At 39.9% G+C, this 15247-nt stretch overlaps 2 protein-coding genes across 4 annotated transcripts; both read left to right on the forward strand.

The window, feature by feature from the left end:
• Positions 1–849: 849 nt before the first annotated feature.
• Positions 850–3495, forward strand: smug1 (single-strand-selective monofunctional uracil-DNA glycosylase 1). Its single transcript, XM_044024398.1, has 2 exons — positions 850–1347; positions 2577–3495. The coding sequence occupies exons 1-2, from the start codon at positions 1045–1047 to the stop codon at positions 3105–3107; spliced, it is 834 nt and encodes a 277-aa protein (XP_043880333.1). The 5' UTR covers positions 850–1044; the 3' UTR covers positions 3108–3495.
• Positions 3496–5568: 2073 nt separating this feature from the next.
• Positions 5569–14487, forward strand: calcoco1b (calcium binding and coiled-coil domain 1b). 3 transcript variants are annotated; one of them, XM_044022945.1, is made up of 13 exons: positions 5575–5851; positions 5942–6013; positions 6291–6434; positions 7185–7287; positions 7375–7562; positions 8360–8572; positions 8673–8821; positions 8912–8981; positions 9420–9674; positions 9762–9887; positions 10839–10934; positions 12665–12744; positions 13872–14487. In XM_044022945.1, the coding sequence occupies exons 1-13, from the start codon at positions 5834–5836 to the stop codon at positions 13897–13899; spliced, it is 1542 nt and encodes a 513-aa protein (XP_043878880.1). In that variant the 5' UTR covers positions 5575–5833; the 3' UTR covers positions 13900–14487. The 3 variants fall into 3 exon arrangements, 2 of the variants coding, with proteins under 2 accessions (XP_043878880.1, XP_043878881.1); XR_006360224.1 differs by lacking the exons at positions 12665–12744; positions 13872–14487 and adding an exon at positions 10474–10717 and having other exon boundaries at positions 5569–5851; positions 10839–10906; XM_044022946.1 differs by lacking the exon at positions 5942–6013 and having other exon boundaries at positions 5577–5851.
• Positions 14488–15247: the final 760 nt, after the last annotated feature.

Genomic DNA, 15247 nt, shown 5'->3' on the forward strand with positions numbered 1-15247 from the left:
TCATCCTCATTTTATAACATTTATCACTTGCTGGGAAAACAAATTCTCAAGTTTTTGATTGTACTTGTACTGATATTTTTGATTGTACTTGTACTGATATTTTTTTTATTTTCCATGTGAGTTATTGTAAATAAAAGCTAAATAAAACAACAAATGGCACCGACAAGACACCTTTGCAAAACACAAAAGAGAGCAAGGAAAAAGCAGCTTTGACTTTTAACTTGAAATCTCTCTTGAAAAACTACAGTCAGAATGCCTAATTTCCAGTATGTTAGTAGTCATAGATGTTCTGAACACAACTTAGTCAGTCTTGTCCAGAACTAATGGGAATTTTATTTTTTATTACATCTCAAAGTTCAGATGTGGGACTTTTAATTTGAACTTTCTTTAAAAATGTACAGTAAAATGTTCCAGTTCACTAGTAAGCAAAGATGTCCTGAACACAAACTAGTCAGTGTTTTCAAGAACTTCTGGAAATATTTGTTTTATTGTACCTCAAATGTGTCAATTTCTTTGATCAAAAGTTGAAAGATGTGGGACTCGTAACAGAAAAATTCTCTAAAACTGGGGATTAGGTGAATTGGACACTCTAAATTGACCATTGGAGTGAGTGTGAGAGTGAATGGTTGTTTGTCTCTAGTTGTGTGTGGCCCTGCGATGGACTGGCGAACTGTCCAGGGTGTACCCCGCCTATCGCCCGATGTAGCTGAGATTGGCACAGCACCCCCCGCGACCCTCTGGTGGAGGATAAAGCGGTTAGATGATGACTGACTGACTGTACAGTAAAAATGTCTGTCCCGAGTTCAAATGTCGGGTGTAATGACAGCAGTGTGGCTGTAGAGGGCAGCAGCCGTTTCAGTGCACGGGAAGGGGAAGAAGCAGAGGAAGAAAATAGTCGTGTTTATCAACAAAACTGAAACATAAAAACCTCAGCAGGAAGACAGAAGCTAGAACTTTATTATATATCTATAAAACAACCGCTTTGTTTGGGCTACGCTTAACTGACAAACAGGAACTAATTAGCGTGTCAGCAGGCGGTGGACGATGTCAGACGGTAACCAGGAGTCACGGACGCTAGCTTTTGGAGATGGCGATAGGGAAGTGGCTCAGCGTGAGCAGCCATTTATACCGAACGAGTCCGCTTCCTCCAGGTTTCTGCAGGTTGAACTGGAGCTGAACGCTCACCTCCGCCAGCTTACCTTCGGCGAGCCGGTGCGGTTCATCTACAACCCGCTGGAGTACGCGTGGAACACGCACCGCTGCTACGTGGAGAAATACTGTGGAGGCGGACAAAGGATCCTCTTTCTGGGGATGAACCCCGGACCATTCGGCATGGCACAGACTGGGGTGAGAAACTACTGATAGAAACGGACAAACCACGAGAACACGTTGGATTTAGCTTTAATTCTCCACTGAGATTCACTCAGGGACCGGGTCACGGGGTTTTGGGGTTTTTTTTCACTTAGGGACCGTCAATAAATTTGTCTGAGTAGGAAGCGCTGCTTATAATAACTAACATGTCACTTGACTGAATGACAACACACCAGACCATTGTAACCAAACAGTGCTTATTGTGTTTTTAGTTTGTACTTAAAGATGCAGTGTGTAGGATTTAGCTGCATCTATAGGTGATGTTTGCAGCTGAATATCTCTCACCTCATCCTTCCCTTCCAAGTGTGTAGGTCATAGAGGTCAGTAACTGGGGCCCAAGGGCCAAAACTGGCCTGCCAGCATTAATGTCCGACCTGGTAGATGCATTTCAAAATCTAAAATCTCTTCACGAAAGTCATGCAGAATTCAAAGCCTTTATACTGAAAGACGCAAAGACCAATTTTAAGACACTAGTAACATTCTGTGGCAAATTCAAGTTACGTTTTTAAACCCACACAAAATTTGCCATTTTTGTATTGAATAGTTTAGATTAGGGTTAGCACTCTTGTCTTTGCAGCAAGAGGGCCTTTCTGCATGGAGTTTGTATGTTCTCCCCATGTGTGCATGGGTTTTCTGCAGGTTCTCCGATTTCCTCTCACAGTCCAAAAAAAAACATGCAACATGCAAAATATTGGCCCTAGCCCAAAATGACTTGATTACCCCTGGTGTAGAAGAACCTATGGAAGCCTTCAGTGATTATTAAAGCATAAAATATGTTTAGTTTGTCCATTAAAAGCATGGCGTCCTCTGCAGTGAATACCTCCTCCTCCTCCTGATTTAAATATGGAGAAATATGGAGTGGTTTTGTATTAGTGTTGTGTTTTTTTCACCTAATGGGGATCTTAATAAATCAAATAAAATTGTTTGAAAGCATCAATTCATATGTTCAGGTTATTGCACACAAACGCATTTTATATTCATTTATAGGGATAGAAATAGGGAAAATAATAAGGGGGACAATGTGTAGGAAGACCCAAAACACCCACTAAACACTATAAAAGGAAACAGAATAACATTGAAATTAAACGGGTCCAGGAGGGATCATTTACAGATATTTAATACATGTATTCTATTTATATACTGTTTAAAAAAAAAAACAATTACAGACAGCATCTTTAAGTTATTGTTTTTCTGTCTCTGCTCAGGTCCCATTTGGTGAAGTGAGGTCAGTGGTTGACTGGCTGCAGGTCACCGGGGAGGTCGGTCATCCTGATGAAGAGCATCCAAAGCGACAGATTAAAGGACTTGCTTGTACTCGGAAGGAAGTGAGCGGTGCACGTTTTTGGGGATTCTTCAGAGAGTTGTGTGGCGAACCCGAGCTCTTCTTCCGCCACTGCTTTGTGCACAACCTTTGCCCGCTGATCTTCATGAGTGCCACCGGGAAGAATCTGACTCCCCCTGATCTTCCCCCAGCTGAGCGGGAGGCTCTGCTGAAACTCTGTGACAGTGCGCTGTGCCAGGCGGTGGAGGCACTTGGCGTCACCATGGTAATCGGGGTTGGGAGAGTGGCAGAGCAGCGTGCGCGGCGAGCTCTCTCTGCTGCGGGTGTCGATGTGCGAGTCGAGGGCATCATGCACCCGTCACCTCGAAACCCACTGGCCAATATGGGCTGGGATGGCGTGGCCAGAGCCAAACTGGAAGCACTGGGTGTCTTGTCGCTGCTGAGCAGCACGTGAGCCAATCAGGGCTAAGTGTAGGCTGACACTTCACTCTCAGATACACGGAACCATTAAGAGCTGGTTTTACAGTCACACTGTAAACACATCAGCTAACATCTGTCTGTCTGGGATGGTTTTCTTTATGATGAAGTGGACAAACTATAGATTTTTATCAATTCATTTTATGAGTATTTCTACACTAATGTCACTTAACTTGTGATTTTTATCCAAAAAAGCTCTGTGTGTTTGATTTTGGGTGTGTTGTTTTTTTTTTGAAAAATTTATATTTTACTTTAAAAAAGTATTTTTTCAGCCTTATCAAAAACAATAGCAATGCATTGTTCATGTTTTAATTGCACTTTTCCATTATACAATTCTGGCACTACTAACTGCTGTGACGCTGTTTCATAAGCGACACAAACACACAACAACAACTAGTGACAGGTAAAGCAGTTATTTTCAGTGTAACTTTGTAACATTGAAAAGATTAGTTCAGTACTTCCTACATGACCAGAGCACAGACTCCGTCTGATACAGTCACATTGTTGGAGATTAACTGATGTTTTCAGGATTTTTAAGTCTTTTTAACTGATCTACTGTTTGGCATTGTTCGGTTTGATTCTTGTGGCGAACGTCGTGCTCATGACTCTTCCACTGACGTCACTCTCTGACCGATCAGTGACATATTAGTATCGGCTCAGCTCACTTGGAACCGCCAGAGCAGGTTCTAAAAAAAGCTTAAAAAAAAGGTACCAGGTACTATCACTAATGGAAAAGCAACACAAAACTGACTAGAGTCGAGTAGTGCTAGAATTGTATAATGGAAAAGCGTCACAATGGTGTTCTATTTACATTGGAAGTCGGAACTGGGGGTGATGTCACCTCCAAGTTGATCATGTTCTATTTCAGGAGTCAAAGAAAACAAAACCACAGATGCAAATGTATCTTGGGCTAGCCACAGTTAGCAACACCAGTGAAAAACAATGCTCTACACAGTGTTTTGTCCACAGAAACATGTACACAGACAGTTGTGAACAGTACTACGTGTTTGTCCGATTTACAAATTACAAATATGACAGAAGTGCAATTAACAGTAAAAGTAGCAGCGCGCTGTTAGCATTGATGCAAGTGGAATCTTATGTCGGGATTTCTCAGTTGAATGTCTGATATGAGGGAAAGTCCAACTTCCAACTACAACTGGAACGTGCCATACAATATAAGCTATGTGTGATTGTGTCAGTTTGTCTAATAACAAGATTATGTGTTAACATACTCTCCAGCTATTTTAGATTTAAGTTGCGTAAACATTTAGCAACATTTATTGCTGACGTTGCAGCTGAATCTGCTATGTACGTATTAGAGAACCTATGTAGCCTTCAGTTAGCATCTAAAGTCAAATTCTTTTTAGTTTGTCCCTTGTGGGCTACCCATGGTGGCCTCTGTAGAGCTGATCCCACTGATATAAGTGTAAATATAAAAGGCTCATTCTGGGGTTATGAAAGCCAACAATTTATACAATCAGGTGATTGTAGACTTAATATTGTAACTATAATCATTTTCAGGTTCTGTCAAATTAAAATGATTTCACTTAAATTGGACCTTTAACAGGTTTTTGATTTATTTGGGGATATTTTATATAATTTCTCTCAGTAATCTCAGTTTCTCAGCATTCATACAACCACACTTCATTTTTACATTATGGTCTTACAACACTACATGTGACCAGCAGAGGGCAGTAAAATGCCTGGTTCTCAAACAATAGGCACAAGGCATTTTCAAACCATTTGTCTCATGAACAAGGACTTTCAAAATTGCTCTCATTTTAATTTCATTAATCAATTGGTCTATTTAAAACATTTTTTATTTTTTTATATTGATTATGTATGGAACCGTGGTGTAGTCACTCAAGGAAAAAAAACATTATTTCAGAAAAATATAATATTTTTATTAAGAAAAACAAACTATCCAGCTGTGTTTATTATTACAATTATTTATGATTTGTATTTGTTAAGAAAAATCAAACTGCTCTCTTTCTGAAATTGTTTTTTTCATTAGAAAATAAAATTCCACTCTGTTTTTCTGACTTAATGATGTCTGAATCAAGTTATTAAAAACAAAACCCTGCTGTTCTTGAATTAATCAGCTATTTCTTCCTTAAAAAGAAACATTGTGCTCTGTTTTTCTGAGTCAGTGAGGATTATTTGTGTGGGCTTGTGCTGAAACTAGAGCGCCATCAAGTGTGCACCTCTGGGATCACGATTCTTACACAATCACAGATCGTGCATGAATAATAAACAAAAAAAGCTTATTGTCTGTTATATTATTGGACTGTATCCAGTTTAGTGAAACCGAGTGACAGATGAGTTTCAGCAGACTTCAGTACTGTGGGCTCACTCATGTTGTTATGAAGAGGAGACATGTTTAGTCGTGAAGTGACAAACACCCTCCTCCTCCTCCTCCTCAGCTTCTACTCAGAAATACAATGAACAACAACCGACATCAGCAGATCCTGTGTCCTAAAACCTGTGTTACCTCATGGGAGTTGAAGTCCATGGAGTCCCTTTGCTTCGTGATGAGCCGAGTGCCTGTGAACTGCATCTCCCAGCACTCATTTTACCGGGGGGTGTCCACATGGTTCAGGAGGTGTTGTGAAACTCTTGCACCTGACTGGGTTTCTCATCACTGTCCACACACTGATGCACAGTCCTGTCCTTCCATGAGGTAGCAGGAAAAACATCACACCCATGTCTCAACACACTAAGGTAAGATTTAAAACATTAACCACCACAGAGTTCAGTTGTTTATCAAATTCTAGTTTTGTTTCTTAGAAAGTCGTATTTACCTCATTTTAGAATAGAAGTTCACTGAACAAGACCAAGACGCAGGATTTGCCTCTTAGTTTCAGAGGAAAACGAACAAAGAAGGTATAAAAACGCACTGCTTTTCAAATAAATGAAGATGTTGTTGTGATGTACAATAGAGTGATGGATTTAAAGATGCATCCTCACACAGTGTACGGAGCTGCAAACAGTTTTTTCTTCAGCATAAGAGCTTGTTGTTGGTCAACATATAGGCGACTTGCTGTCATGCTCGACATGCTGCATTCCTGGACTGACTGTGCTCTCAGCTTTCATCAGCTGCTCTCCCACAGACTGAAACTGGAGCTCATTTCACTGGATCCACGTTGTGCTTTCCTCACAGCTTCCTGATAACATGGAAAATCAATCTGCAGTGGTGTTTCGAAATGTGGGGCAACTCTACTTCTCCCAAACCAGAGTGGAGTGTCACTACAGTCTGACCTCTGACCACCAGTGGAGCAACAAAGACTGGATAGGGATTTTTGAGGTATAACCCCGCCCCCATCCCACTCACTAACTTTACTTACTTTGTTGTAAAAGTCCACTGTCTATGTGTCGTCATAGCATGGCTGCACAAAACTGCCGTGACGTCATTTTATACGTGACACAAACTAGTGATGGCAAGTCTGTTGACGTCACATTTTAGTATCAGCCCAGCTCGCTTGGAAGGAACCAGCACCAAGTACCAGGTAAAAAAACCTGGGGAGAGCCAAGTTGAGCCGAGCAGTGCTAGAACTGTATCATGGAGAAGTGTTAAAGAGACCACTACTAAAATAAATGACACAATGTGCTTTTAAGGTAAGATGCTTGCGTTGTAGAGGCTGCCATCTTGCACCAGTATGTTTCTACAACATTTTATAGCAGGAGCTTACTTGGAAAATGATCCCCTGTGGTTGTGTGAAGGCCACTAGGAGGGGTTATATTTTTAACTAATTTAAAATAATGTTAATATCTTTGTATATTGTAATTTTCTTTTTTGGTAATGCATGTTTATTATTTATTATCTTCATCTTTACTGTCTTGCTGCTGTAACAATGCAAACTTCCCGACTGCCAGACAAATAAAGGACTATCTTATCTTATCTTATCTTATCTTATCTTAAGTGTTTGTTGCACTCTGCAGTCTCACCATTAGATGTCACTCATTCTCACAAACTCTCACACACCTGACTGGGTTCATTACAGTGAGGACACACACATGTTTGTGACTAGTTAATGTGTTTCCTATAATCTCACAGATGGGCTGGACCTCACTGAAAAAGTATTACACGTACACATGGGCTGTTGTTCCTGAAGGTTACACTGAGGGAGCCAGTGTCAACTGCTGTGTCCTTTTCCACGGTAAGACTTCAGCCAAACACTTAAAACTGTTCAAACACTAAAACATGACTGAGTCAATTGTGAAAAGTGAACGTCTGCCCGATGCAGCCTGTTACCTGCCCCGCCCTGGTACAGTGGAGTACCAGTTTGTGTACGTGGATAAGATGGGACACGTGTGCACTCGTAGTCGGCCCTTCACGTTCAATGCTCCCAAACCTCTGGAGGAGCTGGAGACTCTGAAAGAGGAACAGGATGAGGAGCTGCTCCTGGTCATTCCCAGAGCTCAGCTGCTGCAGGTGAGGAGACAAAACCAGGGATATGTCAGTTAGTTTGGTTTTTAAATAGGGCTGTACTTGGTGCTCATGCATAGTCAGTGCATTGGAGAAGAAGATGGGAGAACCAAACATCCATCCATTGTCTCCCACTCTATCGATTTATTTGTCTGGGAACACCCCGGACAGGTCACCACCTGCGGTCAGTTTAGTGTGTTTTTGGACTCATGGGCGAGCCACAACATCATTAATGCTTTGTTAATAGGAACAACAGAGCCCAGTTAATGATGATGCAGTAGACAGCTGATTATCATGGTGTCATTTCTATATATTCTATATTTCCTCAACATATTACATTTATAAACACAACAGTGGCAAAACAGAGAGGTAACTCAGCTGTTTGGGTCAAAATGTAAGACAAAGAGATGACAATATGCCGTATAGTTTGAATATTACTGATCTAGTGGGCTACAGCACATTTTTCTCTCCTGTCTGCTGTGCTGTCTCACACCAAAACCATGCAGATTCTCCCGTCTCACTCTCCAAACAGTTTGCTCTATTTAACAATTCTTATACAGTCCCATATAAAAAAAAACAATCAAATACCCCTTTAATTATTGTGTAACTATGCACAAATAGTTATTAACTGGTTGTGTTTTCAATTAAAAAGAACAATAAATAATTTGGCAGTTCTGTGAGCGAAAGCAGAATATTTTCTGAGCTGGAAATACAATTTATTGAAGGATCCTCTGCTTGTAAATAACAAATCAATGAATGAATCAGTGCAAACCTCCCTGGTTTCCCCCTTGTGCTGTGAGCAGAGTCGCCTGGAGGAATGTTTAAAAAAACAGATGGACTTAGAGCGCGGCCTGGAGGAGGCAAAGCAGGAGGCAGACGACGAGAGAAACAAGAGCAGAAGATTAAAGATGGAGTGGGAGAACGAGAGAGAAGCGATGAAGGAGGAGATGACAGAGCTCAGAGAAAACCTGAGACACACCTGTGACATGCTGGAGAAGATGGAGGGAAAACACCAGGCATGGATGTTTCCACATTAGTCAGTGCAGACTTTTACTTGTTTTTTCTCTCCATTTCATAAAATCTATTGTTTTTGTCTCCTCTCAAAAACATGAAAAGGATGCAAGGTGTAGTCAAGAGAGTCTGACCTCTCAACGGAGCAAACTTATGGCTGACAAGACTGAGTGTGAGCAGCGAATCAAAGACCTGGAGGACGAAGTCAAAGGTCTGACGGAAAGGAAGGAAGAAGGAAAAGTGGAACTGGAAAGGAAAGTGTTTAAGATGCACACACTAGCTCACACATTTGTCATAGACCTTCTGTAGCTCCTGAAAAAAACATCCTGCTCTGCTCTCCACAGGCTGAGGGAGAGACTGAAGAAGATGTCCAGTCAAATGAAACACAACGAGGAAAAGAGAAAGACTCTGCAGGTCATTGCTTGATGCTTCTTCTTCTTCTTAAAAGTAACTAAAATTATGGAAAAATTAAATCTAAAAAGGCTAAGGCTAAGAATCTAGAACTCAAAAATCTCTCTAAATCTCAAACTCATGGCCCCCTAATTGATTTTTTTACAGCCCTCCACTGAATATCATGTCATAATGAAAACATGGCCCTTCCTCTTCCTTGTAAACACAGTGTGTATGCTGAGGTTATAGATTATAGACAGATTATAATCCTAAATATGTTTGTTGGCAATATTATTTAAATAATAACAATAAAAATACATTCATTTATATTCATCAGAAGAACTTATATATGTACATATATATATATACATACATACATACATATATACATATGAAAGCTTGTTTAGTGTTTTCATGACAGTTATTCCTGTTGTCTCATCTCCTCCTGCTCTTCTCCTGCAGGTGGAGGTTGACGCCGGTCTGGCAGAGGTTCGAGGGCTACAGGAGCGCCTGGAGGCCAGTGAGCATGTGAACGAGTGCCTGCGCAGGGAGCTGAGGGAGCTGTCCACCCATCAAGCCCACACCCACACTGAGCTGCACCAGGCCCGTCTGCAGGTGGCCCAGCTCAGCCTGCAGCTGTCTGAGGAGAACCTGGTCCTCAGGGAGGAGCGTGCCAGCTGGGCTCTGGAGAGAGAGGCGAACAAACAAGCAGCAGAAGTGAGGAGGCAGTCAAATCTGATCCTGCACCATCCATGACACACATGCATCTTTGTTAGTCAAGTGTCTTGTTTTGTTGTTGTGCAGGCGGCGAACAAGAAAATACAAGAACTGAGCTGTGAGGTGCAGAGGAAGGAGGACTGGCTGCAGGAGGAGAGGGTGGAGAGGGAGAAGCTGGAAGTGGAGCTCGGGAGAGAGAGAGATCAACAAAGAGTGAGTAGATTTTAAATTACATTTACAAGTAGTTAAAGAGTTGAAAGCATAGTTCAGGTTTTTGAAAGCTAGTTGTGTGAGCTATTGCCACATCATCAACACTGCTCTCACAGAAAACATGGCTGCCGGCAGGGACACGTGAAAATAATTGATTTGGGCATTTTAACTGTAGGCTCACCCACTAATATCAACACCTACTAAAGTCTACACCTATTAAGTCTGCTGGAAACTGAAGACTCGAACCCACTCACTCTCCTGCACCAAAACACAGGGACAAAAATCACAAGAATAACACATTTGAACTTAGTTATGGATCAACGACTCCTGTGTGTGTGTGTGTGTGTGTGTGTGTGTGTGTGTGTGTGTGTGTGTGTGTGTGTAAAAACGCTCATTTTCTCTTTGGACTTTGGTGCCAGGAGTGAGCGATTTACCACACAAACCTCAGATTCCAGTCAGAAAAGGCTGTTAAACTGCAAATGAACTTAGCAAACATATTATTAAGATATTGCAGATTTAAGCAGGTCTACATTTTATTAAGTGAGACTTTTGTTTAGTGGATAAAATCTGTATTTCCTTGTGTCCTCAGCGAGTGGGGGAACAGCAGGTGCAGGGAGGGCAGTCAGCTGCATGTGAGACGCTGCATGTTCAGTCGCTCTCGGAAAGAAGGAACTATTCCTTTAATACGTAAACACACTGAGCTTTAAAAAGCCAAGCTGCATCAGCTCCAGTTGCTCAGATTACTTCTTTGGAAAGTCAAGAACTGTGCCAGAGTTCAGCGCTGCTCTTTCATGACTCACATGCGGGCACCAATAGAAAACCTTCCATGAACTGTGAGTAAACATTTCCTCTCACCGTCATGAGATCAACACTAGGAAAGCAAAGGAGACAAGCCAAGTCACATGTGAGGCTGGTGGTCAGATGGTCTTATGCTGCTGCTGCTGCCCCCTGCAGGTGCTGCTCAGTGAAGCCAATCAGGAGCTGCAGGAGCTGAAGGCCAGTCTGAGGAAAGTCCAGACAGAGAGAGAGGAGCAGCAGCTCCAGACACAGGCAAGGATTTCACACCAGACCACATATCCACCAATAACATGTTTGGTGGTTTTTCTTTCTGCACATGTTAGGAGAGTGGCTGCGTTACATCTGTTACCATATCTGTAACACTGACCTCTCAAATATGAACAGAACCCTTTATTCTGCCCATTATTTGGTGAATTTATGTTCATCATAAAGATGGTTTATTTACAACAGGTAAATGCTAAATATGTTGTATTCTGTATGATGTTCTGTGAACATTATAAATGATAGAATATTATAAAATCATTAACTAGGAGTGGGTCAAATTATCGATTTGGTGATATATGGTCGTCCTTCCTTATATGTGCCAGGGCAAATATCACTATTTTACTGATTAAGGTGCTCTAAAATAAACAATCCCTGCCGCGTGTCACTACTTCATGGCACTTTTACTGTGGGATGTCAGAGGAGATGTTTTCCATGGCTTTACACGGTCCTTTAAGTCAGCACACAGCATTTCTCTTCCACGGCACTTTAGTGGACACTTGAGTAAAGAGTCTATATTGATTCACTCACCTCCTGACTCGTCCTCGTTCAGTACCACTCACCTCTTTCTCTGGATCACAGCAAAGAAAGACAACACACGCAGGTGTGCCATCCCATTCACACGTCACACAACAAGGATTAACACCGCAGACAGACAACAGACCTGAGCTGGCAAATATTTGACTTGTTTCTGGATGGAGCTCCTCCACCTCCCACACTCCATTGTTTAAAAAACAAACAAACAACAGGATCACAAATGCTTTAGTTATTATAACCAAAGCATTTACCAAGTCACCATTATAAAAAACATTATGATTTATGGTTAAATGTAGTAACAAACACAATCTTCCTGATCGGTTATAAGATTTCTTATCCATGAGTAAACCTGTGTTTTACAAAATATTTTAGAAGATTATACACTTCAGTGCTAATCGGTTATAGATGTTATTAGGCATCAGACATGACAATACAATACAGATGTGTATATTTTATAATGTATTTCAATTCCAGCTCACATCTAGTAATATTTGTATATTTGATCTATTTGTAATTTTACATCACCTGCACATTAAAAGCAAAATGGATGCTGATCTATTCTCTTCTTGCAGTTAATCTAAATATGAGGTTAAACATTATATTCACTGTTTATCTAATAGGGCTGCAATGATTCATCGAAAATGAATCCTTCACTCATTTTATAATCGATTCATCGATATGAATGTTTCCTTATTTTTAGTAAAACTAGTTTCTTTGAATGTTCAGCTTCTGAAATTTGAATATTTTCTGGTTTCTTTGTTAAATTTGTGGCCAAAACAAGACATTTGAGAACATTTCCCCTGTTTGTCAACGTTTTCTGACATTTTATGGACCAAACAATTACTCAATTAATTAAGAAAAATAATCGACAGATTAATTGATTATTAAAATAATTTTTAGTTGCTGCTCTAATTGTGAAGAAGTTATCGATTTTATTTGAAGTTTCCGATAGAACTAGATCGTATGAACCTCTTATCTTCTAGATCATCATAGAAAATACAACAAACTATTTAATTTATTGAATACTTTTGCTCTACTGGCTCCTTCAAATGAGTCAAGACACAATCTTACAAGTCTGGAGGTTTTACCTGAGCTGTATTTATTTATTTATTTTTTAAAGTAGTAAATATATCATACATATAAAAAAAAGACAGATACATTTCTCAGCTTCTGTCTTTCTGTAGGACAAGATGATGTGGGCGGGGCCTCCAGCTGAGGAACAGAAACAACGGAGGCCTCCAGAACTCATCCACCCGGTCCTGAGGTGACAGATCTGTCTTTCCACACAGTCTCACGTCACACCCTGTTGTCCTCTCCTTGTCTCCTAAAATAATATGTGATGACTTCCTTCACACTCACGTCCGAACTGACCTGTCGTCACTCATTAACATCTAGAGCAGCTTTCCACAAAAAGCCCTAAACGCCACCTCGACATGCAGTATGTCATATTGTTTTATTGTTATATTTTACTATGTCTGAATGTATATACTGATCTTATCGTGAATTTAAGATTGCAGCAGCCCAATTTCAATTCTGAAACGTTTATATAAATCTACAGCAGGGGTCTGCAAGAGCTCGAGGCAATAAATGAAAGTGTTTTAATACTTCGTGCATCACATCCAACGTCTATGTGAATTGTAACATTAAAAAGCTTCGACAAACTTGTGTTTGAAATATGGGAAGCCATTCAAGAGACTTAAATGCAGTAATGTGTGCACGAAGAATCTTACTACATGTTATTATCTTCATTTTATGGGTCAAATAGGTTTTTGCAGCTCCAGATTTATTCTATTTGTGTGGACAAATATGTCTCTTTTCATCCAAAAGGTTGCAGACCCCTGACCTCCGGGATCAAGGATGGCCATATAATTTGTTTCATAAATGGGCAAAAAATGATCTTCAAACATCAGGCACCTGTAACGTACTAAAGTCCTCCATATATTAAAGAGAAATTGCACTTAAGAATTTAGTGACAATAAACATAACAATGTAATTTGATGCTTAAAGGTCCAGTACGTAAAATGTAGTGACATCTAAACGGTGACACTGCAGATTATAACAAACTCCTTCACTCCCCCCGCCCTTTCCTATAAACACTAGAGAACTACGGTGGCTTTTGTGGTTAACTATCAAAATGCAAAACAAATTTTTCCATCTGGGCTGCTGGAGAAAATTTCTTATTCATTTTCTTCATTTCTTCTTTGTGGTCGTCCTGCGCCCCTACAGTGGATGGCGCTCTAGAGCCTGCTCTAAATTCACTGATCTAGAGATTAGAAATGGAAATCTATTGAAGCGGGAATAAAAACAGTGCAGCAGGATTATGTCAGAATGATGTGAGCTGTGACAGAAACATGGAATTCTCACCTTTTTCAAATCTCCCTCTCTCTGTAGTGAGCTGACTGACTCCCCCATGTGGTGACACAGAGACGGACGGCTGGACCACAGGCTGCTTCTTTTTTTTTTTGTTTTTTTACATAATTAGTTTTTTCAAATAAATGTGATCTTGCCATGGTTTCATGTAGAAAACGGCCGTGATATAGATCCTTTACCTTGTGAGCGCCTGAATTCAGAGACAAGTTGATGCAGTGGTGAATCGTCAGTATTTAATAGTGTGTGTGACTCATGGTTTTTCTGACTGGTTTAGGATTTACAATTTATTTAAGGAGAATATAGGACATCTTTATTTGTTTTCTTTTTGTTTTTTGTTCTATAAAGTTTTTTATATTAAAATGTGAATGTTGTGATATGTGATTATGACAAATGATGTCATTATTAGCTGGAATTGGGGACGTTACATGATGTTATTGTGGTTTATCGGCCCCTAACCATGTGTGTGTGTGTGTGTGAAATGTTCTGTTGCAGTTTGCTGAGCTGAATGTCACATGGAGAGACGAGCGTTCTAATATAATAATAAATACACACTGATGTCTTCCTCTTAACCTATTTAACTATTTGTTACGTTGTCTGACAAATTATAAATATCATTCAATAAAGTAAATAAGCCTCATTTTTGTGAAGTTGTTCTTATTTATAATTTTTTGCCTAAAAATAAGTTTTACAGTAGAAAATAAACTCATTTTAACAAAAAACATATCAAATGTTGTCTTAATGAGATACGACAGCTGACTGTAAGCCTTGATTACCAGCTGAGACTGTTGTCTGCATTAAATCCCAACTGCTCCCACTCCTGGTTTGTGTGTTCACTACTGATGTATTTTAAGTTTGTGAGGTAAAATGCACGATCACAGACTGGTGTGTGTGCAAATATAAGACATTCTGAGGTCAAGGGAGACTCATCCACTCATTTTAAGTAAAGATTTTTTTATGTGAGAGCATGTATTTGCCTGTAATCTTGTTGTTTTTGGTTAGTTTTCCTCATTTTAAGGACAATTACAGTTGGAATAAGGTCATTCAAGGTAGTTTTAAGTATTCTAAACGTATCAAAGTCGATACGTTAGCACGAGCTAATGCTATCGGAAAAGTTCCAGCAAATCAGCGTCTTTGTCACCAGAGAGGAGAGAGTTGGAGAAACGCCTGTGTATAGTTTTTTTTTATTTTTTTTACATTGAGACAAAGACTCAAACAAATGTTCTTTTAGATATGTTTTATACTGTTCAAATTTCAAATTTAACACGCAACATCTGGTGTTTGTGAACATCTACAGTGTTTTTTTTTTTTAAATAAAACTTTTAGTTTTTCTTCATTTTCAATTGTTAAAACAGTATTTTAACATGCAGTTAATTGCAAATGTTGAAAGTTATTATAAA

Source organism: Solea senegalensis, linkage group LG4 (assembly GCF_019176455.1).
Source record: "Solea senegalensis isolate Sse05_10M linkage group LG4, IFAPA_SoseM_1, whole genome shotgun sequence".
NCBI classification, from domain to species: Eukaryota; Metazoa; Chordata; class Actinopteri; order Pleuronectiformes; family Soleidae; genus Solea; species Solea senegalensis.